The sequence below is a fragment of the Capricornis sumatraensis genome, chromosome 9 (genome assembly GCF_032405125.1).
Source record: "Capricornis sumatraensis isolate serow.1 chromosome 9, serow.2, whole genome shotgun sequence".
Taxonomy (NCBI): domain Eukaryota; kingdom Metazoa; phylum Chordata; class Mammalia; order Artiodactyla; family Bovidae; genus Capricornis; species Capricornis sumatraensis.
Window position 1 is genome coordinate 11,351,657 of NC_091077.1, and position 27,557 is coordinate 11,379,213.

Here is a 27,557-nt window from a genome sequence, read left to right on the forward strand (position 1 = left end):
TGTCCCTATCTTTTTCCTCTCCATGAATTGACCTAGACCGTTCTTTGTTCAGATGATTCACTCTATGTAAATGAAAAGAAAGCAAAGGACATACCTAGCCTCTTAGAAGATGTGATATGTGGATAGTCAACCTGGTTTTACCAAGTGGTTTGTGAAATCAGAAATCTTGCCTTTGTTATTGTTAATGCACTGGGCCAGCACAAAACATCTACAGTAATATCAGTTGATTGAAACAGAATATTCATACAACATCATATTACTGAAACTCACATTATGAAGTGTCACTACCAACTTCAGTCTAAGATAAATGCCATTCTGAACCCAAAAACTATTTAGAGAATCATTCACAGTAAAGATCAGAGTGGCTACAACCGAGTCAGAGACATCAGCAGTAGAGAAGAAAAGGCCTTGATTGTATTGCTCAGGGTGCATTGTGAGCCTCTTTTCTCCTCCTATGGATGCTGACATTTAAAGCCACAGTTCAGTTCATCTTGGGATGCACATGGTGGCTGGAAATCCTGCAGGTGGGACTGGTTGCCCACGTCATGGCCTACCTCTTCACCATCATCAACAGTCTGCAGGGTGTCTTCATCTTCCTGATGTACTGCCTCCTCAGCCAGCAGGTACCACTATCTGACTCCACCCCAGGACTCGTCCAATCCTCACTCCTCTCTGTGAGCTGATCCAGAGCATGCTTTGTCTCTATGGGTGCAAAAACAATACAAGATAAGGTTCAAAAGAATCAAGAAAACCAAAGCTGAATCTGAGGAGTGCACACTCTCCAGCAGGGCTATGTCAGAACCCTCTAACACAGTGAGGTAAGATCATGCACTGTCCCCCATAGGGCTTCACTCACTGATAAATTGAGCAGCACACGCCTATCACACTGGACAATTGGGAATAAGCAGGCGATACCTATTATGACTCACAGTGGTTTGTATCTAGGGTCACTCAGGACATTTTTCTGTCATGGAAAAAGGTCTTCCTCTACTTCTGCTCACTGTGTTTCTATGCTCATCTTAACTCTTGTACATAACTATCTTCTTATTCTCCACCTGGGTTGAGCACCCATTTTCTGTAACATGCTGCATGGACTTTTTCATGCACAAAATATGTTAAAAAACAGAGAATGGTCCTATGTTAGGCTCAACTTAAACAGTAACTCTGGATCTGAAGCAGAGATGCACAAGCAATCCAGAGGCACTTATGTCAACCACGGTACCCCTTATATGTGTGTGTGCCTGCCAAATTTCTTCAGTTGTGTCTGACTCTTTGCAACCCTATGGACCATAGCCCATCAGGCTTCTCTTTCCATGGGATTTTCCAGTCATGTATACCGGAGTGGGTTGCCATGTCCTCATACAGGGAATCTTCCCGACCCAGATATCAAATGCTTGTCTCTAGCATCTGCCTGCATTGGTAGGTGGGTTCTTTACCACTAACACCACCTCTATATAGAAAACAGTAAATACATGGTTTATATAGTCATAAAAGTAGGGTGACATAAGCATTACATTAGATTGGAGAATTTCCTTCAAATTATCCAGTTAGAACTGGACATGGAACAACAGACTGGTTCCAAATAGGAAAAGGAGTACATCAAGGCTGTATATTGTCACCCTGCTTATTTAACTTCTATGCAGAGTACATCATGAGAAACGCTGAGCTGGAAGAAGCACAAGCTGGAATCAAGATTCCCGGGAGAAATATCAATAACCTCAAATATGCAGATGACACCACCCTTATGGCTGAAAGTGAAGAGGAACTAAAAAGCCTCTTGGTGAAAGTGAAAGAGGAGAGTGAAAAAGTTGGCTTAAAGCTCAACATTCAGAAAACGAAGATCATGGCATCCGGTCCCATCACTTCATGGGAAATAAATGGGGAAACAGTGTCAGACTTTATTTTGGGGGGCTCCAAAATCACTGTAGATGGTGACTGCAGCCATGAAATTAAAAGACGCTTGCTTCTTGGAAGAAAAGTTATGACCAACCTAGATAGCATATTGAAAAGCAGAGACATTACTTTGCCGACTAAGGTCCGTCTAGTCAAGGCTATGGTTTTTCCTGTGGTCATGTATGGATGTGAAAGTTGGACTGTGAAGAAGGCTGAGTGCCAAAGAATTGATGCTTTTGAACTGTGGTGTTGGAGAAGACTCTTGAGAGTCCCTTGGACTGCAAGGAGATCCAACCAGTCCATTCTGAAGGAGATCAGCCCTGGGATTTCTTTGGAAGGAATGATGCTAAAGCTGAAACTCCAGTACTTTGGCCACCTCATGCAAAGAGTTGACTCACTGGAAAAGACTGTGATGCTGGGAGGGATTGAGGGCAGGAGGAGAAGGTGACGACCAAGGATGAGATGACTGGATGGCATCACGGACTCGATGGACGTGAGTCTGAGTGAACTCCGGGAGATGGTGATGGACAGGGAGGCCTGGCATGCTGCAATTCATGGGGTCTCAAAGAGTTGGACACAACTGAGCAACTGAACTGAACTGATGTAGTCATTCCTGGGATTTGCAACAAACACAAACAGTGCAAAACAGGATGACAATCACAGGGTGCACAGGAGAGATCCTGGCAAGGTGAATCTTACAAATCAATTTTATTTTTGTATTTACATAAACAGTTGTCCTATTTTTTGTTTATGTATTCTTCATAGCACCACTTGAAGGTAAGGTAAGTATTATTATGTTTCCCTTTGATAGGTGAAAAAACTGAGAACATGGGGTCTATATAAATTGTGCAAGAACGTTAGCCCATCCTTCCTCCCAATATTGTTATTCTCTTGATGGTGTTCATTGATGCACAGAAGTTTTAATTTTTAAGAAGTCCAGTTTCTCTACTTTTTGTTCACCTCTCCTTTGGCTGTCTTATCTTAAAAAACAATGACCTACCACAAGACCACAAAAATTTACACTTATGTTTCTTCCAAGACTTTAGTAGTTTTAGTAACTGCATATAGGTATATCCATTTGGAATTAACTTTTTATTGGTATGAGTTTCATAACTTTTTGTGAGATCCACCTTCAGCATATGGATATACAGTTGTCCCATCATCATTATTGAAAAGATTACTCTTTCCCCAGGGACTTGTACTGACATCCTTATTAAAATAAGTTACCATCAATAAGTTTTTATGCCTGCATTCTTGGCTCTTCCACTCATCTATCTTGAGTCATGTTGTTTTGTAGTAAATTTTTCTTTGGAAAATTGACTCTACCAATTTGTTCTTGTCAAGATTTTTCAACTATTTTGGATCCCATGAAGTCCCATGTAAATTCAAAGATGTGCCTGTCAATTTCTGAGAATAATTAACTGAGATATTGATAAGAACTGTATTGAATCTACAGGTCAATTTGGTGGAATGCTGCCATATTAACTGTATTATCTTCTGATCCATGAACATGGGATGTTTATCTATTGCTTTGAGTCTTCCCTGGCTTCTTTTGATGATCTTTTATGGTTTTTAGTGTAAAAGTCTACTACTTTCTAACAAGGTATTATTTTTTACACATTCCTTCTCAGAATTGGATTAACCAGTAAACCACATAATTTGCTGTCTTGAATGAGAGGAAAATTCTGAACTGTCATCTTCGTGGGAAAAAAAAAAAAGACACTTTTTCATGTTTTTTACAAGTAACTCTTCATGGAACCATTGTGGAAGAAAGCATGAAGGGAATGTCTGATATTTAGATTGCTGGAGAATTTTAGTTTTCTGCTCCACATGGTATGCTCACTTCACTCCCAGCATAGTCAAGGAGTCATGACCCAATTCCCCAGTTTCCTTGGATTAAATCACCTGCTTCAATCTTTTTTTCCTACAAAGTTCTTCTAATTGAAGATATATGACAAGGAAATTGAGCTTCAAAAGTCTATCTTTAAATGCAATAAGAGAGAAAATAAGGTGAAACCCTACATAGAGGGTAAACAACTAATATGGTTTCCCAAGATTTTTCTGGATTATGTCCTAAAAAAGCTTGAGTCACAGGCAACCTAGGGTAGTTGGTCTCCATACATGCATGCTTCAACTTCACTCTCCATTTCTAAAGATTACTAACATTTTCCTCAGAAAAAATATATTTTACTACTCATCATGTGCTGCACTAAATTAAGAGAGATTAGCATTCTAATTTCACAGAGCTTAAATGATAAATAAAATGCTTTATCAGAGTAAAATTGGAACCCTGTGATTCTTACATCTTATAAGCTGAGCTGGATAAAAAATATATATTGTTACTGCACAGTTTTGTTTTGTTTACTTATATAACATATTATTACATATATAACAAATTATTTCTTTCTCAGAATGTTACCTAAGCAAGATCTAAACCAAAAGATTTCACCTACAATAAATGCCCTACAAACAGCCACTGACCCCTTTGTATCTCTTTAAACCAAATGGAAAATGACTGGAAATGATCATAATATACTAAATTTAAAATGCCCTTCAGTTGCTGTTGTTTGTCACTAAGTCATGTTCAGCTCTGTGGACTGCAGCCCACCAGGTTCTTCTGTCCATGGGATTTCCCAGGCAAGAATACTGGAGTGGGTTGCTGTTTTCTTCTCTGGGAGATCTTCTCATCCCAGGGACCAAACCCATATCTCCTGCATTGGCAGGCAGATTCTTTATCACTGGGTTTCCTGGGAAGTCTCATCAATGGGTATATGTTGTTCAGTTGATATGTCATGTCTGACTATTTGTGACCCCATTGACTGCAGCATACCTCACCACCTCCTGGAGTCAGAAGATGTCCCTCATCATCCTGTCCTTCACCATCTCCTGGAGTTTGCCCAAGTTCATATCCGTTGAATCGGTGATGCCATCCAACCATCTCATCCTCTGTCTTCCTCTGCTCCATCTGCCATCAATCTTTCCCAGCGTCATAGTCTTTTCCAATGAGTCAGCTCTTCACATCAGGTGACCAAAGTGTTGGAGCTTCAGCTTCAGCATCGTTCCCTTCACCATCAGCATTCAGAGCTGGTTTCCTTTAGAACTGACTGGTTTGATCTCCTTGCTTTCCAAGGGACTCTCAAGAGTCTTCTCCAGCACTACGGTTTGAAAGCATTAATTCTTTGGCACTCTGCCTTCTTTGTTGTCCAGTTCTCACATTGGTACATGACTACTGGAAAGACCATAGCCTTGACTATACATGACTTTGATGGCAAAGTGATGTCTTTGTTTTAAACACACTGTCTAGGTTTGTCATGTCTTTCCTGCCAAGTAGCAGTCATCTTCTAATTTCATGGTTGCAGTCACTATCCACAATGATTTTAGAGCCTAAAAAGAGGAAATATGTCACTGCTTCCACCTTTTCCCCTTATATTTGCCATGAACGGATAATACCATATGCCATGATCTTAGTCTTCTAATATTAAATTTTAAGCCAGCTTTTTCACTCTCCTCCTTCACCCTCAAGAGACTTTTTAGTTCCTCTTTGCTTTCTCTCATTAGAGTGGGTATCATCCACATATCTGAGGTTGTTGCTACTTCTCCCCAAGAACTGAATTCCAGCTTGTAACTCATCCAGCCTGGCATATAGCATGATGTGCTCTGTGTATAAGTTAAGTAAACAGAGTGACAATAAACAGCCTTATAAAGTATCTCAATCCTTTCTCAACCCTGAACCAGTCAATTGTTCCATACAGGGTTCTAATGCTTCTTGACCCATATTCAGGCTTCTCAGGAGACAGGTAAGATGGTCTGGTACTCCCATCTCTTGAAGAGTTTTCCAGTTTGTTACAATCCACACAGTCAGAGGCATAGTCCATGAAATAGAGGTAAATGTTTTTCAGGAATTTCCTTGCTTTCTCTATGATCCAGCAAATGTTGGTAATTTGATCTCTGGTTACTTTGCTTTTCTAAACCCAACTCAAACATATGGAAATTCTCAGTTCATGTAATGCTGAAGCCTAGCTTGGAGGATAGATATTAGTAAAATACCAGCCAATAAACCTGCAAGGAGATCTAACCAGTCCATTCTGAAGGAGATCAACCCTGGGATTTATTTGGAAGGAATGATGCTAAAGCTGAAACTCCAGTACTTTGGCCACCTCATGAGAAGAGTTGACTCATTGGAAAAGACTCTGATGCTGGGAGGGATGGGGGCAGGAGGAGAAGGGGACAACCGAGGATGAGATGGTTGGATGGTATCATGGACACGATGGACGTGAGTCTGAGTGAACTCCGGAAGACGGTGATGGACAAGGAGGCCTGATGTGCTGCGATTTATGGGGTCTCACAGAGTCAGACACGACTGAGCGACTGAACTGAACTGAACTGAAATATAGAAGATATCACAGAAATAGATCATGATAACTTTTCAGTATTTAGTAAACGCCCAGTAAATGCACGGGGGGAAATTTTGTTGAAAGACAGGTCAATCCGACCAAATTTCCCAAGAGATTACTGATTAATTACAAGGAACAAAGTGTTTTTTTTTAATAATGTTAGATCAGACAGCCACCAAATGAACTAATGATCAATCTCAACATTAAAATTATCAGTGTGACATTGAATATTTCCTGATAAGATATGAATTTAAAGCATCTCGTTTGTGATAAATAAAGGATTGTGACAAATACATCTGTCCTAAAGCTAATCCAGCCTTTACCCCAAGGTTTGGCAAACTACAACTTTCAGGAAAAATCTGGAAATAAACTGCCTGTTTTTGTAAATAAACTCTTATTGGGTCCTAACCACACCATTCACTGGTTCATTGCCCATAGCTGCTCTCAGGTTACAATATCAAATTGAGTGCTTATGAAAGAGAATGCAAGACCACAAAGCCAAAAATATTTACCTTCTGGCTCATTCTAGAAAAAGCTTACAGAAACCTATTCTTTGAGACCAGGTTTTCAGTACACTTGAAATACAGGGGGAAAGCACACAAGTTAAATGACATCATGAGGAAACAATCAGGCAATTACAGAGCATAGGAAACTCCTCTAATGGCAGTATCATTGTGAAAAGTTCATAAGGCTATTCTAGATCAAAGTGAGAAAAGTGACATGACAATCAAATTCAATGTCAATTTTAGTAGGACTCTGGTTTGGATATATGCTATAAAAATATTTTGGAGACAGTTGGGATAATTTGAGTATGCATCAGATATTTAAAGTTAGTTATGAAACTATTTATTTTCTTGGGTGAAATAATAGTATTATAATTATGTAGAGCATATTCTATAAATTCTTCAATGTTTGATGAAGATGTATTAAAGAATAAAGTGTTGCAATGTCTCCACTGAAAATCAAGTATCAGCAGGAAAATATACATATGTGTATATGTATTGTGAAATATTTTATGATGTGGCACTATATTAAAAACTGTGGTTTCAAGGTATAGCCTATACAAGATTTTAGTGTGTCGTTGTGCCAAATTCTCTCTGTTTAAAATTATAAATAAGATCTATCATAAAAATAAATAAATTTATAATCAGTTATTAATTCCTTAAAAACATACATACTCATGAATTTTTAGGTAGGCAAAAATGTCTTTTTAAATAGAAAACTAACTTAGTAAATAGATACCTTATAAATATATGAATGGGTATGGCTATGTAGTGATGATTTAAAGTTTAAAACTTAGAAATAAAATTATTAAAATATAGAAGAAAATAGAGAATACTTAGATTTCTGACTAGAAAATAGAAAATGGAAACAGGTAACACCAAACTAGTAATGAGAAATATTCATAGAAACTACAAAGTCATGCCTTCCCTTGGACCCAGAGAGAGCTAATATACAACAAAGAAGCCTAAACTCTAAGAAAAGATCATCCACAAATATACCATCAGGAACACTGGTTCACACATACAGTGCACACACACACACAAATGATATGACTGTTACAGAAATGATTAAGGGGATTCATCAAAATTTTCTCAATTAAAGAAAGTGCTCTCAGCTTTTCACTGTTGAGTATGATGCTAACTGTGGGTTTGTCTTATATGGCCTTTTTCACAAAACTGAAATAGAAAAAATTTAATTTGTATGAAATAGCAAAACCAATGTTGAGAAAGAAAACAGAACTAGAGGGATGAGGGTCCCTGAAATCAGACTATACTAAAAATCTACAGTTATTCAAAGCAGTATGCTACTAGCACAAAAACAGAAATATACACCGATGGAACAGGATATAAAGTCCAGAAACAAACACATACACCTGTGGCTATGTACTCTATGACAAAGAAAGCAAAAATATACAATGGAGAAGAGACAATCTCTTCATTAAATGGTGCTGAGAAACTGGACTGCCACATGAAAAAAAAAATGAAATTAGAACATTCTCGAACACCATGCAGAAAAATAAACTCAAATGGTTTAAACATCTAAATTTAAGGCCAAATAGTATAAGACTCTTAGAGGAAAACATAGGCAGAACACTCCTTGACATAAATTGTAACAATATCTTTTTTGATCCCTGGTGGTCCAGTGGTTAATGCTGGAGAAGTGGGTTCAATTCCTGGTTGGGGAACTATGATTACACATGCTGGGGGCAACTGAGCCCACATGCAACTACTGAACCCACATTGCAATGAAATATCCCACATGATGCAATAAAGATCCCACATCCCACCACAATTTATAAGATCTGACATTGCCAAATAAACAGACAAATAAACATTTTTCAAAAGAAAGACCTTTTCAGAACTGGAGAAAATATTTTCCAAAGAAGCAAACAACAAGGCATTAATCTCCAAAATATTCAAAGAGCTCATGCAGCTCAATACTAAAATAAAAGAAAAACAAAAACGGGCAGAAGATCTACATAGATATTTCTCCAAAGAAGATATGCATAGGTGTGTGCTCAGTCACTTCAGTCATGTGGGACTCTTTGCACCCCCATGGACTGCAGCCCACCAGCTTCCTCTATCCAGGGAATTCTCCAGGCAAGAATACTGGAATGGAATGCCCTCCTCCAGGGGATCTTCCCAAGTCAGGGAGTGAACCTGGGTCTCCTGCATTGCAGGAGCATTCTTTATCCACTGAGCCGCCTAGGAAACCTACCCCAAATACCCCACATAGAGATGGCCAAAAAGGACATGAATGATGCTCAACATCACTAATTATTAGAGACATGCATGCAAATCAAAACTGTAAAGCAGTATCACCTCACACTGGTCAGGATGGCCATCACCAAAAATTCTACAAACAAGTGCTGGAGAGGATGTGGGGAAAAGGGACCCCCTCCTGCATGTTGGTGGGAATGTAAACTGTTACAGCCCACTATGGACAACAGTATGGAGATTTGGGGGTGTCAGTGGCACTAAGGTGCAGCACAGAAGCACTTCATCAGGGGAACAGAGGCCAAGGGAAGAGTGGGGGAATAGGACACCGGTGTTGTCATGTCCAAGAGATGGAGCATGAAGAGCTTCACCTTTAGAACTAGAGGACACCAGTGATAACTGCCTTCCCACATAGATGGGAAAGGGTCATATGAGGACTCAGTGAGAACAGGGCCAGGTACAAGCCCAGAGAGGGCTTTCATCAGAAACCAACCCTGCCAGCACTTGATCTTGGACATCCAGCCCCAGAACTGTGAGAAAATAAATTTCAGCTCTTTGAGACACTCATTCTATATTTTGTTGTGGCAGTTCTAGCAGAAATGACAATCATGGCCACATAAAAAACAGTAAAAGTTTAAAAATGCAAACAAAGAAAATTATCATAATTCCATCACACAGACTACTAGAAAATTTGAGGGATATATTTTTCTTATCTTTAAAAACATATTAGGAATATTTTCTTTCATCATCAAATATGAATCTCAGACTATGTTGAGCTTTGTTGGAGAATAAAATCCTTAGTTTTAGACCAGCTAAGGTTTAGGGATGCTGGGGTGGCATGAGAGAAATCTTTGTGGTGATGGAATATTGATGGATCTTGAATGCAGTGACAGTTGCAGGAATCTACATATGTAATAAAATGACATGGAATTACACACACACATCGTACTAATGTCAGTTTCTTCATTTAAGTATGGGACTATCATTATATAAAAATGTAATCTTTGTGGGAAAATGACTGAAGATTACACAAGACCACTTGGTACTGTTTTGCAATTTCCTTTTAATCTATATTTCAAAATAAAACTTAAAAATAAAAAAGTCTGAGTTCTCTGAGCTTGCAGTACCGCTCTGCTCCCCGAGAGGATTCTTGGCTTTTTTTTTTTTCCCAGCTAGCCCCCAAACACCAGTCTTCACTCCCACCCCAAGCGAAGAAACCAAAGAAAGCAAGGCTGACTCCTGCCTCCAGGCCACACGAGGCATCTGCTTCTTCAAATTTGCTGAAGGAAGAAAAAGAATAGCAAGAAGCAATTGAACATATTGATGAAGTGCAAAATGAGATAGACTTAATGAACAAGCCAGTGAGGAGATTTGGAAAGTAGAATAGAAACATAACAAACTTCACTGTCGGGATCCGCTTTAGGCATTACTGATAAAATGGAGGCACGGTCCCCAGCCACCGCTCCTCATTCTGCAGGCATGGATCCTGGGATGAAGGAGTTATGCCTTGCAATTCTGACTTGTCTTTTCCTCTCCTCGGCTGAGTTGACTGAAAAGGAATATTAAGGTGCTTATTGTTCTTGAGAGGAGCATGAGAAGGCACAATGCCTTCTGCAGCATTGCTCAGAAAATAACTCATAAAGTTAATCATTGACATTTGTTCAAGGACTTTTACAAAAGAGTGTTCCAGGATGAGCACATAGGCCGTAGCTTGAGGCCATGGGAGGGATTGATATCTAAGCCCATTTGTGAGGAGAATGTTTATGCCAAAGGAGTTTACTGAATTTAGGGCTTAGAAATAATTTAAATAGTTAGAAGTTAAAGATTTAAGGAATGTTGTAAAATTAGCATATTTTACTATAGCTTATAGAAGTTAGGAATTTTTAGAGACACTATAGCTAGAAGCCTTTTTAAGAGATAGTGAGCTCAGGATGTTGGAGGCAAACAGGACTTAGGAAGATAAGTAGTAAACTGAGGAATGTAGCATGAGTTACAATGTAATCACAAGTTAACTATAGGACACATTAGAAGAGGTAGATAACAGATGATAAGGCTGATTCCAAGAGATTCACTGAAGCAGGAACTCTGTTTGAAGAGCAATAATGATTTATGCAGATAAGAAATCTGGGAGAGGGGGATCTGAAAATGTCAAACTTCTGGCCTAATGTTTTTGTAAAAGTATAAAAGAGAATCTTAAACTTGGAATAGCCTTTGACTGTGTGGATCACAATAAACTGTGGAAAATTCTGAGAGAGATGGGAATACCAGACCACCTAACCTACCTCTTGAGAAATCTGTATGCAGGTCAGAAAGCAACAGTTAGAACTGGACATGGAACAACAGACTGGTTCCAAATAGGAAAAGGAGTATGTCAAGGCTGTATATTGTCACCCTGCTTATTTAACTTCTATGCAGAGTACATCATGAGAAACCCTGGGCTGGAAGAAGCACAAGCTGGAATCAAGATTGCTGGGAAAAATATCAATCACCTCAGATATGCAGATGACACCACCTTTATGGCAGAAAGTGAAGAGGAACTAAAAAGCCTCTTGATGAAAGTGAAAGAGGAGAGTGAAAAAGTTGGCTTAAAGCTCAACATTCAGAAAACGAAGATCATGGCATCCGGTCCCATCACTTCATGGCAAATAGATGGGGAAACAGTGGAAACAGTGTCAGACTTTATTTTTTTGAGATCCAAAATCACTGCAGATGGTGACTGCAGCCATGAAATGAAAAGACGCTTACTCCTTGGAAGAAAAGTTATGACCAACCTAGATAGTATATTCAAAAGCAGAGACATTACTTTGCCGACTAAGGTCCATCTAGTCAAGGCTGTGGTTTTTCCTGTGGTCATGTATGGATGTGAGAATTGGACTGTGAAGAAAGCTGAGCGCCAAGGAATTGATGCGTTTGAGCTGTGGTGTTGGAGAAGACTCTTGAGAGTCCCTTGGACAGCAAGGAGATCCCACCAGTCCATTCTGAAGGAGATCAACCCTGGGATTTCTTTGGAAGAAATGATGCTAAAGCTGAAACTCCAGTACTTTGGCCACCTCATGCGACGAGTTGACTCATTGGAAAAGACTCTGATACTGGGAGGGATTGGGGGCAGGAGGAGAAGGGGACGACCGAGGATGAGATGGCTGGATGGCATCACGGACTCGATGGACGTGAGTCTGATTGAACTCCGGGAGTTAGTGATGGACAGGGAGACCTGGCGTGCTGCGATTCATGGGGTTGCAAAGAGTCAGACACGACTGAGCAACTGAACTGAACTGAACTGAACAAAAGAAAAATGAGAGGCTGTCTCATTGCTGACACCGTTCACCTCTTCAGGTTGAATCCCTGGCTGCTGGAGTTGGACTCTGGCACTTCACCAACGATTTTTTCAAAAGAGGCCAGAATTGATGGCAAAAATCCAAAAATGTTGGGTAACAATAATTGATAACCATCCACAAGTGTCTGCACAGCTTGGGGAGGAGGATGAAGAGGCACTACATTATTTGACAAGAGTCAAAGTGACAGAATTTGAAAACACTAAATCAGGTTTCAGAATAGATTTTTACTTTGATGAAAACCCTTACTTTGAAAATAAAATTCTCTCCAGCGAATTTCATCTGAATGAGAGTGGTGACCCATCTTCAAAGTCCACTGAAATCAAGTGGAAATCTGAAAAGGATTTGATGAAATGATCAGGTCAAACAGAATAAAGCCAGCAGGAAGAGACAGCATCAGGAAGCAGAAAGCTTCTTCATCTGGTTTACTGATCATTCTGATGCAGGTGCAGATGAGTTAGGAGAGGTCATCAAAGATGATATTTGCCAAATCCATTACAGTACTACTTGGTTCCTGACATGGATGATGAGGAAGGGGAAGGAGAAGAAGACAACGAAGATGAAGAGGATGAAGGATTGGAAGATACCGATGAAGAAGGGAATGAGAATGAAGGTGGAGAAGATGAGGGGGAGGAAGGAGAGGAAGATGAAGAAGAAGATAGATGACTAATGGAAGGAACCATGATGGATTCCAACCTTTTTTTGTTTTCTCCAGTCCCTGGGAGCAAGTAGCAGTCTTTTTTATTTTTTTCCTCTCTCTCTCTCTCTCCTCTTCTTCTCAGTCACCCTGCTTTTGAAGTCTCTTTTCCCTTTATACCATGGTTCAAAACTTATTTGGGGGGTCGGGGGGAGGGGGGTTGATGGGGAATACCTTCAGCACAATTCAGTGATACTAGAAGAATACTAGATTCTTCAGTAAAAAATCTCTACCCATTTCTGTTCCAAATTCATTTTTATCCCTTCCTGTCTCAACAAAAATTTTATGGAATCAATACCACCATGCTCTGTGAGAAGAAAAGAAAAACCTTCTGCTCCCTTAGCTCTGCTGGAAGCTGGAGGGTGCTAGGCCCCTGCGTAGTAGAGCATAGAATTCTAGCTCTTTTCCTCCCTTCTCTGTATATTGGGCTCAGAGAGTACACTGTGTCTCTATATGAATATGGACAGTTAGCATTTACCAACATGTATCTGTCTACTTTCTCTTGTTTAAAAAAATGAAAAAATACTTTAAAAATGGGGTTTCTAGAAGGTTAGTGAAGGGTAGGTTTCAGATGTTTGGGTGGGTTAAGTGGGCATTTTAACAACATGGCTTCTCCTATGGCATGTTTCGTTGTGATGTTTAATGGAAATCCTTGCAGTTTAAGATGACATTTTAAAATAAAATTTTCTCCTAATGATGACTTGAGCCCTGCCTCTTGCTTGGAGAATCAGCAGAACCTGTAGGATCTTATTTGCAATCAAAATTCTCTATTGTAATTTTGCTTCTGTTTATTCTTTTTTTTTGGGGGGGGGGGATTGCTAGAATGCATCTTTTACTATTTTTTTATTTTTTTAATTTTATTTTTACTTTATTTTACTTTACAATACTGTATTGGTTTTGCCATACATTGACATGAATCTGCCACGGGTGTATACGAGCTCCCAATCCTAAATCCCCCTCCCACCTCCCACCCCATATCATCTCTCTGGATCATCCCTGTGCACCAGCCCCAGGCATTCTGTATCCTGTATAGAACATAGACTGGCGCTTCGTTTATTACATGATAATATACATGTTTCAATGCCATTCTCCCAAATCATCCCACCCTCTTCCTCTCCCTCACAGTCCAAAAGTCCGTTCTATACATCTGTGTCTCTTTTGCTGTCTCGCATACAAGGTCATCATTACCAACTTTCTAAATTCCACATATATGTGTCAGTATACTGTATTGGTGTTTTGCTTCTGTTTATTCTTTAATTTTTCTTTTTGTTTCACTGGAAAGGAGAGATAATGCTCAGTTTTAAACATTAAAAGTGTACAAGTTGCTTGGTTACAATAAAACTAAATGTACACAAAAAAAATTTTTTAATCTGTTAATATATAGCAAATAAATAATTCTATTCACTCTGAACCAACGTCCTCATACATGCAAAAAGACCGATAAAATGAGTCTTCATGTTTGATATAGGAGGTCTTCATCTATCAAAAATACATAAAAACCACTTTTGAAGAGTCTTGCGGTACAAATACCAGTAATGCTATGCAAATGCTTAGAAATTTCAGAGAAGTAATCATCAGGCAAAACAGGAGGAAGAAACATCCAGACCAGTGATTTCCTGTTAGGTAATGAAAAGCAGCATGCGTGTGCGCTAAGTCACTTCAGTCATGTCTGACTCTTTGTGACCCTATGGGCCAAAGCCTGCCAGGCTCCTCTGTCCACAGGATTCTCCAGGTAAAAATACTGGAGTGGATTGCCATGCCCTCCTCCAGGGGATCGTCCCAACACAGCTATCCAACCCATGTCTCTTCAGTCTCCTGCATTGGCAGGTAGGCTCTTTTCCACTAGTGCCACCCGGAAGAGTCCCATGAAAAGCAGAAGTCATACTGAAAGCCAGAAGTCCCTCCCCGACACACAGAGGAAGAGAAGACATCTACTGTGGCTGGGCTTGCTGGTCTCTGCACCATGAGAAACAGGTATCTAAGTTTGCTTCCAGGTAAGTAGAATTATAACGATGGAGTTAGACAAATAAAGCCGTCTGAGATTCTTTATCCAGTTTGAGAATTTTCTCTGTTCTTTACTTTTAAAAGCTTTTGCTTTATTTCTGGTTTTGCAGTATCTTTACAAAGAAAAGCAGGGAAGGAAATTTAAGAAGGGTACTAACTCATTATGTTAAGTTCTCAAAGGAGAAAGTTGGTGAAACTTTTAATTAGTTAATTAATTTATATTTTTGGTTGTGCTGGATCCTTGCTGATGTATGTGGGCTTTTTCTGTTTGCCGTGCATGGGGGCTCCTCTTGGCTGCAGTGCATGGGCTTCTCATTTTTTTGGCAACTCTCTCTTTTATTTTTTTAATATAAATTTATTTATATTAATTGGATGCTAATTACTTTACAACATTATAGTGGTTTTCCATACATTAACATGAATCTGCCATGGGTGTACATGTGTTCCACATCCTGAACACGCATCCCACCTCCCTCCCCATCCCATCCCCCTGGGTCATCCCAGTACACCAGCCCAGAGCACCCTGTCTCATGCATTGAACCTGGACTGGTGATCCATTTCACATATGATAATATACATGTTTCAATGCCATTCTCCCAAATCATCCCACCCTCAACCTCTCCCACAGAGTCCAAAAGACTGTTCTATACATCTGTGTCTTTTTTGCTGTCTCGCATATAGGGTTATTGTTACCACCTTTCTAAATTCCATATATATGCATTAGTATACTGTATCAGTGTTTTCCTTTCTGGCTTATTTCACTCTATATAATAGGTTCCAGTTTCATCCACCTCATTAGAACTGATTCAAATGTATTATTTTTAATGGCTGAGTAATACTCCATTGTGGATATGTACCATGGCTTTCCTATCCATTCATCTAATGATGGACATCTAGGTTGCTTCCATGTCCTGGCTATTATAAACAGTGCTGCTCTGAACATGGGGGTACACGTGTCTCTTTCAATTCTGGTTTCCTCAGTGTGCATGCCCAGCAGTGGGATTGCTGGGTCATATGGCAGTTCTATTTCTAGTTTTCTAAGGAATCTCCACTGTTCTCCATAGTAGCTGTTCTAGTCTGGATTCCCACCAACAGTGTAAGAGGATTCCCTTTTCTCCACACCCTCTCCAGCATTTATTCTTTGTAGACTTTTGGATAGTAGCTATTCTGACTGGCGTGAAATGGTACCTCGTTGTGCTTTTGATTTGCATTTCTCTGATAATGAGTGATGTTGAGCATCTTTTCATGTGTTTGTTAGCCATCTGTATGTCTTCTTTGGAGAAATGTGTGTTTAGTTCTTTGGCCCATTTTTTGATTGGGTCATTTATTTTTCTGGAATTGAGCTGCGTATGTTGCTTGTATATTTTTCAGATTAATTCTTTGTCAGTTGCTTCATTTGCTATTATTTTCTCCCATTCTGAAGGCTATCTTTTCACCTTGCTTATAGTTTCCTTTGTTGTGCAGAAGCTTTTAAGTTTAATTAGGTCCCATTTGTTTATTTTTTCTTTTATTTCTAATATTCTGGGAGGTGGGTCATAGAGGATCTTGCTGTGATTTATGTCAGAGAGTGTTTTGCCTATGTTTTCCTCTAGGAGTTGTATAGTTTCTGGTCTTACATTTAGATCTTTAATCCATTTAGAGTTTACTTTTGTGTGTGGTGTTAGAAAGTGTTCTAGTTTCATTCTTTTATGAGTGGTTGACCAGTTTTCCCAGCACCACTTGTTAAAGAGATTATCTTTTCTCTATTGTATATTCTTGCCTCCTTTGTCAAAGATAAGCTGTCCATCGGTGCATGGATTTATCTCTGGGCTTTCTATTTTGTTCCATTGATCTATATTTCTGTGTTTGTGCCAGTACCATACTGTCTTGATGACTGTGGCTTTGTAATAGAGCCTGAAGTCAGGCAGGTTGATTCCTCCAGGTCCATTCTTCTTTCTCAAAATTGCTTTGGCTATTCACGGTTTTTTGTATTTCCATACAAATTGTGAAATTATTTGTTCTAGCTCTGTGAAAAATACCGTTGGTAGCTTGATAGGGATTTCGTTGAATCTATAGATTGCTTTGGGTAATATACTCATTTTCATTACATTGATCCCTACAATCCCTGAACACTGTATATTTCTCCATCTATTAGTGTCCTCTTTGATTTCTTTCACCAGTGTTTTATAGTTTTCTATATATAGGTCTTTAGTTTCTTTAAGTAGATATATTCCTAAGTATTTAATTCTTTTCATTGCAATGGTGAATGGAATAGTTTTCTTAATTTCTCTTTCTGTTTTCTCATTATTAGTGTATAGGAATGCAAGGGATTTCTGTGTGTTGATTTTATATCCTGCAACTTTACTGTATTCACGGATTAGCTCTAGTAATTTTCTGGTGGAGTCTTTGGGGTTTTCTATGTAGAGGATCATTTCATCTGCAAACAGTGAGAGTTTTACTTCTTTTCCAATTTGGATTCCTTCTATTTCTTTTTCTGCTCTGATTGCTGTGGCCAAAATTTCCAAAACTATGTTGAATAGTAGAGGTGAGAGTGGGCACTCTTGTCTTGTTCCTGACTTTAGGGGAAATGCTTACAGTTTTTCACCATTGAGGACAATGTTTCCTGTGGGTTTGTCATATATAGCTTTTATTATGTTGAGGTATGTTCCTTCTATTCCTGCTTTCTGGAGGGTTTTTATCATAAATGGATGTGGAATTTTGTCAAAGGCTTTACTGCATCTATTGAGATAATCATATGATTTTTACCTTTCAATTAGTTAATGTAGTGTATTACATTGATTGATTTGTGGATATTAAACAATCCTTGTATCCCTGGGATAAAGCCCACTTGGTCATGATGTATGATCTTTTTCATATGTTGTTGGATTCTGTTTGCTAGAATTTTGTTAAGGATTTTTGCATCTATGTTCATCAGTGATATTGGCCTGTAGTTTTCTTTTTTGTGGCATCTTTGTCAAGTTTTGGTATTAGGGTGATGGTGGCCTCATAGAATGAGTTTGGAAGTTTACCTTCCTCTGCAATTTTCTGGAAGAGTTTGAGTAGGATAGATGTTCAGTTCAATTCAATTCAGTCACTCAGGTGTGTCCCACTCTTTGCGACCCCATGAATTACAGCACACCAGGCCTCCCTGTCCATCACCAATTTCCGGAGTTCACTCAAACTCATGTCCATCAAGTCAGTAATGCCATCCAGCTATCTCATCCTCTGTCATCCCCTTCTCCTCCTGCCCCCAATCCCTCACAGCATCAGAGTCTTTTCCAATGAGTCAACTCCAAGGAATAAGCCTCTTTTAATTTCATGGCTGCAATCACCATCTGTAGTGATTTTGGAGCCCCAAAAACTAAAGTCTGACACTGTTTCCACTGTTTCCCCATCTATTTCCCATGAAGTGATGAGACCAAATGCCATGATCTTAGTTTTCTGAATGTTGAGTTGTAAGCCAACTTTTTCACTCTGCTTTCACTTTCATCAAGAGGCTTATTAGTTCCTCTTCACTTTAGCCCTTCTCTAAATTTTTGGTAGAATTCAGCTGTGAAGCCGTCTGGTCCTGGGCTTTTGTTTGCTGGAAGATTTCTGATTACAGTTTCAATTTCCATGCTTGTGATGGGTCTGTTAGGATTTTCTATTTCTTCCTGGTTCAGTTTTGGAAAGTTGTGCTTTTCTAAGAATTTGTCCATTTCTTCCAAGTTTTCCATTTTATTGGCATATAGCTGCTGATAGTATTCTCTTACGATCCTGTCTATTGTGATCTCTCTGTTTTCATTTTTAATTTTGTTGATTTCATTCTTCTCCCTCTGTTTCTTGATGAGTCTGGCAAATGGTTTGTCAATTGTATTTATCTTCTCAAAGAACCAGCTTGGCTTTCTTAATTTTTGCTATGGTCTCCTTTGTTTCTTTTGCATTTATTTCTGCCCTAATTTTTAAGATTTCTTTCCTTTCTGCTAACCCTGGGGTTCTTCATTTCTTCCTTTTCTAGTTGCTTTAAGTGTAGAGTTAGGTTATTCATTTGACTTTTTTCTTGTTTATTGAGGTAAGCTTGTACTGCTATGAACCTTCCCCTTAGCACTGCTTTTACAGTGTCCCATAGGTTTGGGGTTGTTGTGCTTTCATTTTCATTCATTTCTGTACATATTTTGGTTTCTTTTTTATTTCTTCTGTGATTTATTGGTTATTCAGCAGCGTGTTGTTCAGCCTCCATATTTTGGAATTTTTACTAGTTTTTCTCCTGTAATTGACATCTCATCTTACTGCATTGTGATCAGAATAGAGGCTTGGAATGATTTTAAATTTTTTTAATTTACCAAGGCTAGATTTATGGCCCAGGATGTCATCTATCTTGGAGAAGTTTCCATGTGCACTTGAGAAAAAGGTGAAATTCATTGTCTTGGGGTGAAATGTCCTATAGATATCAATTATCTCTAACTGGCTATTGTATCATTTAAAGTTTGTGTTTCATTGTTAGTTTTCTGTTTAGTTGATCTATCCATAGGTGTGAGTGAGGTATAAAAGTTTCCCACTATTATTGTGTTATTGTTAATTTCCCCTTTTTTACTTCTTAGCATTTGCCTTACATATTGCAATGCTCCTATGTTGGGTGCATATATGTTTATAATTGTTATATCTTCTTCTCGGATTGATACTTTGATCATTATGTAGTATCCTTCTTTGTCTCTTTTCACAGCCTTTCTTTCAAAGTCTATTTCATCTGATATGAGTATTGCTACTCCTGCTTTTTTTTTTTTTTTTGGTCTCCAATTGCATGAAATATCTTTTTCCAGCCCTTCACTTTCAGTCTGTATGTTTCCCTTGTTTTGAGGTGGGTCTCTTGTAGACAACATATATAGGGGTCTTGTTTTTGTATCCATTCAGCCAGTTTTGTCTTTTGGTTGGTACATTAACCCATTTACATTTAAAGTAATTTATTGATAAATATGATCCAGTTGCCATTAACTTTGTTGTTTTGGGTTCGAGTTTATCCACTTTCTCTGTGTTTCCTGTCTAGAGAAGATCCTTTAGCATTTGGTGGTGCTGAATTCTCTCAGCTTCTGCTTGTCTGTAAAGCTTTTGATTTGTCCTTCATATTTGAATGAGATCTTTGCTGGGTACAGTAATCTGGGTTGTAGGTTTTTCTCTTTCATCACATTAAGTATGTCCTGCCATTCCCTTCTGGCCTGAAGAGTTTCTATTGAACAATCAGCTGTTATCATTATGGGAATCCCTTTGTGTGTTATTATTGTTTTTCCCTTGCTCCTTTTAATATTTGTTCCTTCTGTTTGCTCTTTGTTTCATTTAATTAATATGTGTCTTGGGGTGTTTTGCCTTGGGTTTATCCTGTTTGGAATTCTCTGGGTTTTTTGGACTTGGGTGGCTATTTCCTTCCCCATTTTAGGGAAGTTTTCAACTATTATCTCCTCAAGTATTTTCTCATGGTCTTTCTTTTCATCTTCTTCTGGGACTCCTATGATTCGAATGTTTGGGTGTTTAACATTGTCCCCGAGGTCTCTGAGGTTGTCCTCATTTCTTTTAATTCTTTTTTCCTCTCTGCTTCATTTATTTCTACCACTCTATCTTCTACCTCACTTATCCTATCTTCTGCCTCCGTTATCCTACTTTTGGTTCCCTCCAGAGTGTTTTTTATCTTATTATTGCATTATTCATTATATATTGACACTTTTTCATTTCTTCTAGGCCCTTGTTAAACATTTCTTGAATCTTTTCGGTCCTTGTCTCCAGGTTATTTATCTGTAACTCCATTTTGTTTCCAAGATTTAGGATTATTTTCACTATCATCATTTGGAATTCTTTATCAGGTAGATTCCCTATCTCTTCCTCTTTTGTTTGGTTTGGTGGGCATTTATCCTGTTCCTTTACTTGCTGAGTATTTCTCTGCCTTTGCCTCTTGTTTATATTGCTCTGTTTCGGGTGGCCTTTCCGTATGCTGGCAATTTGTGGTTCCTCTTTATTGTGGAGGGTCCTTTGCTGTGGGTGGGGTTGGACGGGTGGCTTGTCAAAGTTTCCCAGTTAGGAAATCTTGTGTCGGCTTTCTGGTGGATGGAGCTGGATTTCTTCTCTCTGGAGTGCAATGAAGTGCCCAGTAATGAGTTTTGAGATATCTATGGGTTTGGTGTGACTTTGTGCAGCCCGCATATTGAAGCTCAGGGCTATGTTCCTCTGTTGCTGGAGAGTTTGCGTGGTATGTCTTGCTCTGGAACTGGTTGGCTCTTGGGTGGTGCTTGGTTTCAGTGTAGGTATGGAGGCTTTTGGTGAGCGCTTATTGATTGATGTTCCCTGGAGTCAGGAGTTCTCTGGTGTTCTCAGGTGTTGGACTTAAGCCTCCTGCCTCTGGTTTTCAGTCTTATTCTTACAGTAGCCTCAAGACTTCTCCATCTATATAGCACCAATAATAAAACATCTTGGTTAATGATGAAAAGTTTCTCCACAGTGAGGTACACCCAGAGAGGTTCACAGTGTTACATGGAGAAGAGAAGAGGAAGGAGGGAGATAAAGGTGACCAGGAGGAGACAATGGGGGATCAAAAGAGGAGAGAGAAATCTAGCTAGTAATCACTTCTCTATGTGCTCTCCAGAGTCTGTACTGCTCAGAGATGTTCATGGAGTTACACAGAGAAGAGAAGAGAGAGAAAGGAGACAGAGATGGCCAAGAGGATAAAAAGGGGAATCAAAAGGAGAGAGACAGATCCAGCCAGTAATCAGTTCTCTAAGTGTTCTCCACAGTTCAGAACACACAAAGAGATTCACAGAGTTGGATAGAGAAGAGAAGGGGGAGGGAGGAGATAGAAGCGACCTGGTGGAGAAAAAGGAGAGTCAAAAGGGAGAGAGAGCAGTCAGGCTAGTAATCTCACTCCCAAGTAAAACTGGGTACTAAAGATTGGGTTCTTTTTTGTTTTTTTTATTTTTACTTTATTTTACTTTACAATACTGTATTGGTTTTGCCGTACATTGACATGAATCCACCACGGGTGTACATGTGTTCCCAAACATGAACCCCCCTCCCACCTCCCTCCCCATTACATCCCTCTGGGTCATCCCCATGCACCAGCCCCAGGCATGCTGTATCCTGCATTGGACATAGACTGGTGATTCGATTCTTACCTGATAGTATACATGTTTCAATGCCATTCTCCCAAATCATCCCACCCTCTCCCTCTCCCTCTGAGTCCAAAAGTCCGCTATACACATCTGTCTTTTTTGCTGTCTTGCATACAGGGTCATCATTGCCATCTTTCTAAGTTCCATATATATGTGTTAGTATACTGTATTGTTGTTTTTCTTTCTGGCTTACTTCACTCTGTATAATCGGCTCCAGTTTCATCCCTCTCATCAGAACTGATTCAAATGTATTCTTTTTAAGGGCTGAGTAATACTCCATTGTGTATATGTACCACAGCTTTCTTATCCATTCATCTGACGATGGACATCTAGGTTGCTTCCATGTCCTGGCTATTATAAACAGTGCTGCGATGAACATTGGGGTACATGTGTCTTTCAATTCTGGTTTCCTCAGTGTGTATGCGCAGCAGTGGGATTGCTGGGTCATAAGGCAGTTCTATTTGCAGTTTTTTAAGGAATCTCCACACTGTTCTCCATAGTGGCTGTACTAGTTTGCATTCCCACCAACAGTGTAGGAGGGTTCCCTTTTCTCCACACCCTCTCCAGCATTTATTGCTGGCAGATTTTTGGATCGCACCCATTCTGACTGGTGTGAAGTGGTACCTCATTGTGGTTTTGATTTGCATTTCTCTAATAATGAGTGATGTTTAGCATCTTTTCATGTGTTTGTTAGCCATCCGTATGTCTTCTTTGGAGAAATGTGTGTTTAGTTCTTTGGCCCATTTTTTGATTGGGTCGTTTATTCTTCTGGAATTGAGCTGCATAAGTTGCTTGTATATTTTTGAGATTAGTTGTTTGTCAGTGGCTTCATTTGCTATTATTTTCTCCCATTCAGAAGGCTGTCTTTTCACCTTGCTTATATTTTCCTTTGTTGTGCAGAAGCTTTTAATTTTAATTAGATCCCATTTGTTTATTTTTGCTTTTATTTCCAGAATTCTGGGAGGTGGATCATAGAGGATCCTGCTGTGATTTATGTCGGAGAGTGTTTTGCCTATGTTCTCCTCTAGGAGTTTTATAGTTTCTGGTCTTACATTTAGATCTTTAATCCATTTTGAGTTTATTTCTGTGTGCGGTGTTAGACTGGGTTCTTAAAGGTACAAAATTGATAGAAAGTGAAAGTGAAAGTAAAGTTGCTCATTCATGTCCGACTCTTTGCGACCCCATGGACTGTAGCCTATCAGGCTCCTCCATCCATGGAATTTTCCAGGCAAATGGAGTGAATTGCCATTTCCTTCTCCAGGGGATCTTCCTGACACAGGAATCGAACCCAGGTCTCTGCCTTGCAGGCAACACTTTACTGTCTGAGCCACCAGGGTCTAACAAATACCAAAAAGCAAAGATTACAAATCTAGGGTAGAGGTTAGACTCTCAAAAATACAACATTAAAAAACCAGAACAAAGTCACAAAAATTATAAAATATATGGGTGAAGTTTGCTTTAAAAATAGGGTCTTTTTTTTTCAAGGTAATAGTAGGCCATAAAAATGAAAATTAAAGGAATAATAGAGGACTTAAATTTTTTTAATTTTTCTTTAATTTAAATAATGATAATAGTAAAAATATATCTAGGAATTTCTCTGGACCTGTTGCAGACAGTGTGGGGTCAATTCATTTTCAGATAGTTCCTTGATCCAGCTTATACTTCTCAAGATCTATAGGCCCCTTCCTATGTAGTCAGTGCTAACTACAGGGTTTTAATCTTTCACACCTGTCACTTCCAAAGTGGTTCCTTCTGTTTATTTTAGCTTCTTCTGTTTGCTGATCTCTTCAGTGTCTAATTTCTGCCCTGACAGAAGGGCGCGATGGTGATCACTTTTTTAGGCTCATTTGTTCAGTCGTGCTGTGGGGAGGGAGGAACACTGCAAACAAATATCACTGGCATGTGTGTGGAGTGCTCTCAGTGTCTCAGCCACACTGGTTTGCCCCCGCTCACAGCGTGGGTGCTTTCATGGTCTACACTTCTCAGGCTCTAGGTTGCTCTGCTGGGAACTGTCTGAGGCGGACCCTGGGTTGCTTGCACTTCCCAGGCCTAAGCCACTCAGGTTCAGGTTCTCGGGTACTCCACAAAGGCACCGACTGGGTTGGACCTGCAGTTTGTACCCTTCCCAGGTCCAAGCAGCTCAGGTGATCAGGTGCTTGGTGAGCACAGTCACCCCCAGGTTGGGGTTGCATCTTATCCTCTCCCCCCATCCCAGCCGCTCAGTTTTCTGGGTGTACAATGGGCGCACCTTCTCAGATGTGCTGTGTGTCTCTTCTGGGGAGCTGATCTCTGGCTACAACCCTCCCGGTGAATGTCAACCATCCAGAATCCCAAGAAATCTTGGTTAGCAATGAAGCGTGCTTGCAGTTTGGTAGAGGATGCCTCTCTGGAGCCACAGTTGCCCCCTTCCAGCTCTGGCTGCCCCAGCCTGCCTGTCTCTGGTGGGGGATGGGCTGGTCCGCAGCTGGCTAGCTCTGCTCAGTCCTTTGCTCTGTGAGCATGCCTGGCAGTGTCTTAGGATAGGGCTTTTCACGGAATAGTTCTCTCTCTCTCTCTCTCTCTCTCTCTGGCTATCCCCCAGTCTGGGTTGATATCTCATGTTAGTTCCCTCAGATTGCCCTTCAGGGCATTCAGGCCTTGTCCTTACCCTAAGAAATGCAGCCCTCGCCTCCCTGCCCAGCCCTCCCACTTGCTAGCGGTGGATGCCAGCATCTGGGCTGCTTTTCCGCTGGAAGTTGCCATTAGGCATGGAATCTGTGGGGTTTAATTATTTATTTATTTATTTTTCCTCCCAGTTATGTTGCCTTCTGAGATTCCAAGACTTGCCACAGACCCACTGGTGAGAGTGTTTTCTGGTGTTTGGAAACTTCTCTCTTTTTTCAGACTCCTTCCAGGGACAGATCTCTGTCCCTACCTCTTTTGTCTCTCTTTTTATCTTTTATATTTTGTCCTATCTCCTTTCGAAAACAATGGGCTGCCTTTCTCGGTGCCAGATGTCCTCTGCCAGCATTCAGAAGTTCTTTTGTGGAATTTGCTCAGCGTTCAAATGTTCTTTCGATGAATTTGTGGGGGAGAAAGTGGTCTCCCGTCCTACTCCTCAGCCATCTTAGGACCGCCCCTAACTCTCTCTTTTAAAACACTTTGTATTTCATATTGGCATATAGCTGATTAAGGGATAGGCTAGCCACTCCAGTATTCTTGGGCTTCCACTGTGGTTCAGCTTGTAAAGAATCGCAAGCAATGTGGGAGACCTGGGTTTGATTCCTGGATTGGAAAGATTCCCGGGAGAAGGGAAAGGCTGCCCACTGTACTATCCTGGCCTGGAGAATTCCATGGACTGTATAGTCCATGGGGTCCAAAGATTTGGACACAACTGAGCGGCTTTCACTTTTACTTTTCATAGCCAATTAACAATGTTATGATAGTTTCAGGTGGGCAGCAAGGGACTCAGCCATACATCTATATGAACCCATTCTCTCCAAACTCTGGTGGCTTCTCATGCAGAGCATGGGCTCTAGGTGTGTGGGCTTCAGTAGCTGTGGCTCATGGGGTTAAGTTGTTCTGCAGCACGTGGGACCATCCGGACCAGGAATTGAACCTGTGGCCTCTGCATTGGCAGGCAGATTCTTGCCCATTGGACTACCAGGAAAGTCCCAAGTTGGTGAAATGCATTCCTAGTGAAACTTAACTAAGAGTTCTCATTATACCACCTGTATTAGCCCAGGTTCTCAGAAGGAACAGAACCAATCGGATGAATCTATTGAGGTGAGAAAGGATTTTATTTAAGAAACTGACTCATGAAATTGTGGAGGTTGGAAAGTCCAAAAATCTCAAGGACCAGCAGCACACTGGAAACCCAGGATGACCTGATGTTGCATCTCACACTCAAGGGCCTCCAGGAGCGATTTCTTTTTTCTTCAAGGAGGTCAATTTTGGTTTTCCTCTTAGGCCTTCAACTGATTGGATGAGGTTCACCTAAATTATGGAGGGCAATGTGCTTTATTTGGAGAAGGCAAAGGCACCCCACTCCAGTACTCTTGCCTGGAAAATCCCATGGATGGAGGAGCCTGGTAGGCTGCAGTCCATGGGGTCGCGAAGAGTCCAACATGACTGAATGACTTCACTTTGACTTTTCACTTTCATGCATTGGAGAAGGAAATGGAAACCCACTCCAGTATTCTTGCCTAAAGAATCCCAGGGATGAGGGAGCCTGGTGGGCTGCCACCTATGGGGTCGCACAGAGTCGGATACAACTGAAGCGACTTAGTAGCAGCAGCAGCAATGTGCTTTATTCAGAGTCTACTGATTTAAGACTGTTAACTCAGAAACAGACTCACTGACTTAGAAAATAAGCTTATGATTACAGGGGGGAAGTGGGGGATGAAAGATAGATTGGGAGTTTGGGATTCACATGTACCCACTGCTATATTTAAAATAGATAATCAACAAGCACCTACTGCATAGCACAAGGAACTCTGCTCAATATTCTCTAATAGCCTAAATGGTAAAATAATTTGCACAAGAATAGATACATGTATATGTATAACTGAATCGCTTTGCTATACACCTGAAACTAACCTAACATTGTTAATCAACTGTGGTCCAATATAAGATAAAGAGGAAATAAATGAATCTTCCTGCCAAGCAATGCTAGTTCATGTAAAACCTTCACAGCAATATCTAGACTAGTCTGAGACCAAATATGTGGGTGCAGCAGCCCAGCCACATTGCTACATAAAATTAACCATAATATCAACTAAACCCTATTAGTCGTCAGTCATCTACAACTGAAATAAAGCTCATGCTATTATGCTATTACTACCATTACACTCATTTGATCAAACCACTCAATTCTAAAGAAAATCCACTCTGAATATTCATTGAAAGGACTGATGCTGAAGCTGAAGCTCCAATACTTAGGCTACCTGATGCAAAGAGCTGACACACTGGAAAAAACCCTGATGCTGGGAAAAATTGAGGGCATGAGGAGAAGGGAGCAATAGAAGAGGAGATGGTTGGATAGCATCATTGACTCAGTGGACGTGAGTTTGAGCAAACTCTGGGAGGTAGTGGAGGACAGAGGAGCCTGATGTGCTGCAGTCTAAGGGGCCACAAAGAGGTGGACACGACTTAGCAACTGAACAACAACTCATTTTGCATTAGGGAAAATTGTGATTCAAAGGACAGGTGGGATTTCGATAGACACGTGGCCACCAAGTGAAAGTTTGTATGCAGACTTGGGTCTTCAAATCCATTCTCCACCAGGATTCTCTGTCGCATAACAGTGTTGAAATGGCAGTACAGCCTGGAAGAGGAATTCTTTTTTATCTTTGCCTATGAAGAAAGATCCTGTAAGGCACACAGCTCTGAAAAGATTTTCTTAGGGTTCAACTGGTCACTTGGATGGG

General features: G+C 40.1%; 1 protein-coding gene and 1 pseudogene across 1 annotated transcript in view; both read left to right on the forward strand.

Annotated features, from left to right (window-relative positions):
• Nucleotides 1–545: 545 nt before the first annotated feature.
• Nucleotides 546–13,005, forward strand: LOC138085649 (protein SET-like; annotated as a pseudogene).
• A 1,979-nt stretch (nt 13,006–14,984) lies between these two features.
• The window catches only part of LOC138085650 (adhesion G protein-coupled receptor E2-like), a 50,364-nt gene continuing 37,791 nt past the window's right edge, over nt 14,985–27,557 (forward strand). The window contains 1 exon segment of the mRNA XM_068980112.1: nt 14,985–15,030. Within this exon segment, the coding sequence (XP_068836213.1) occupies nt 15,000–15,030 (31 nt within the window). The 5' untranslated portion in view covers nt 14,985–14,999.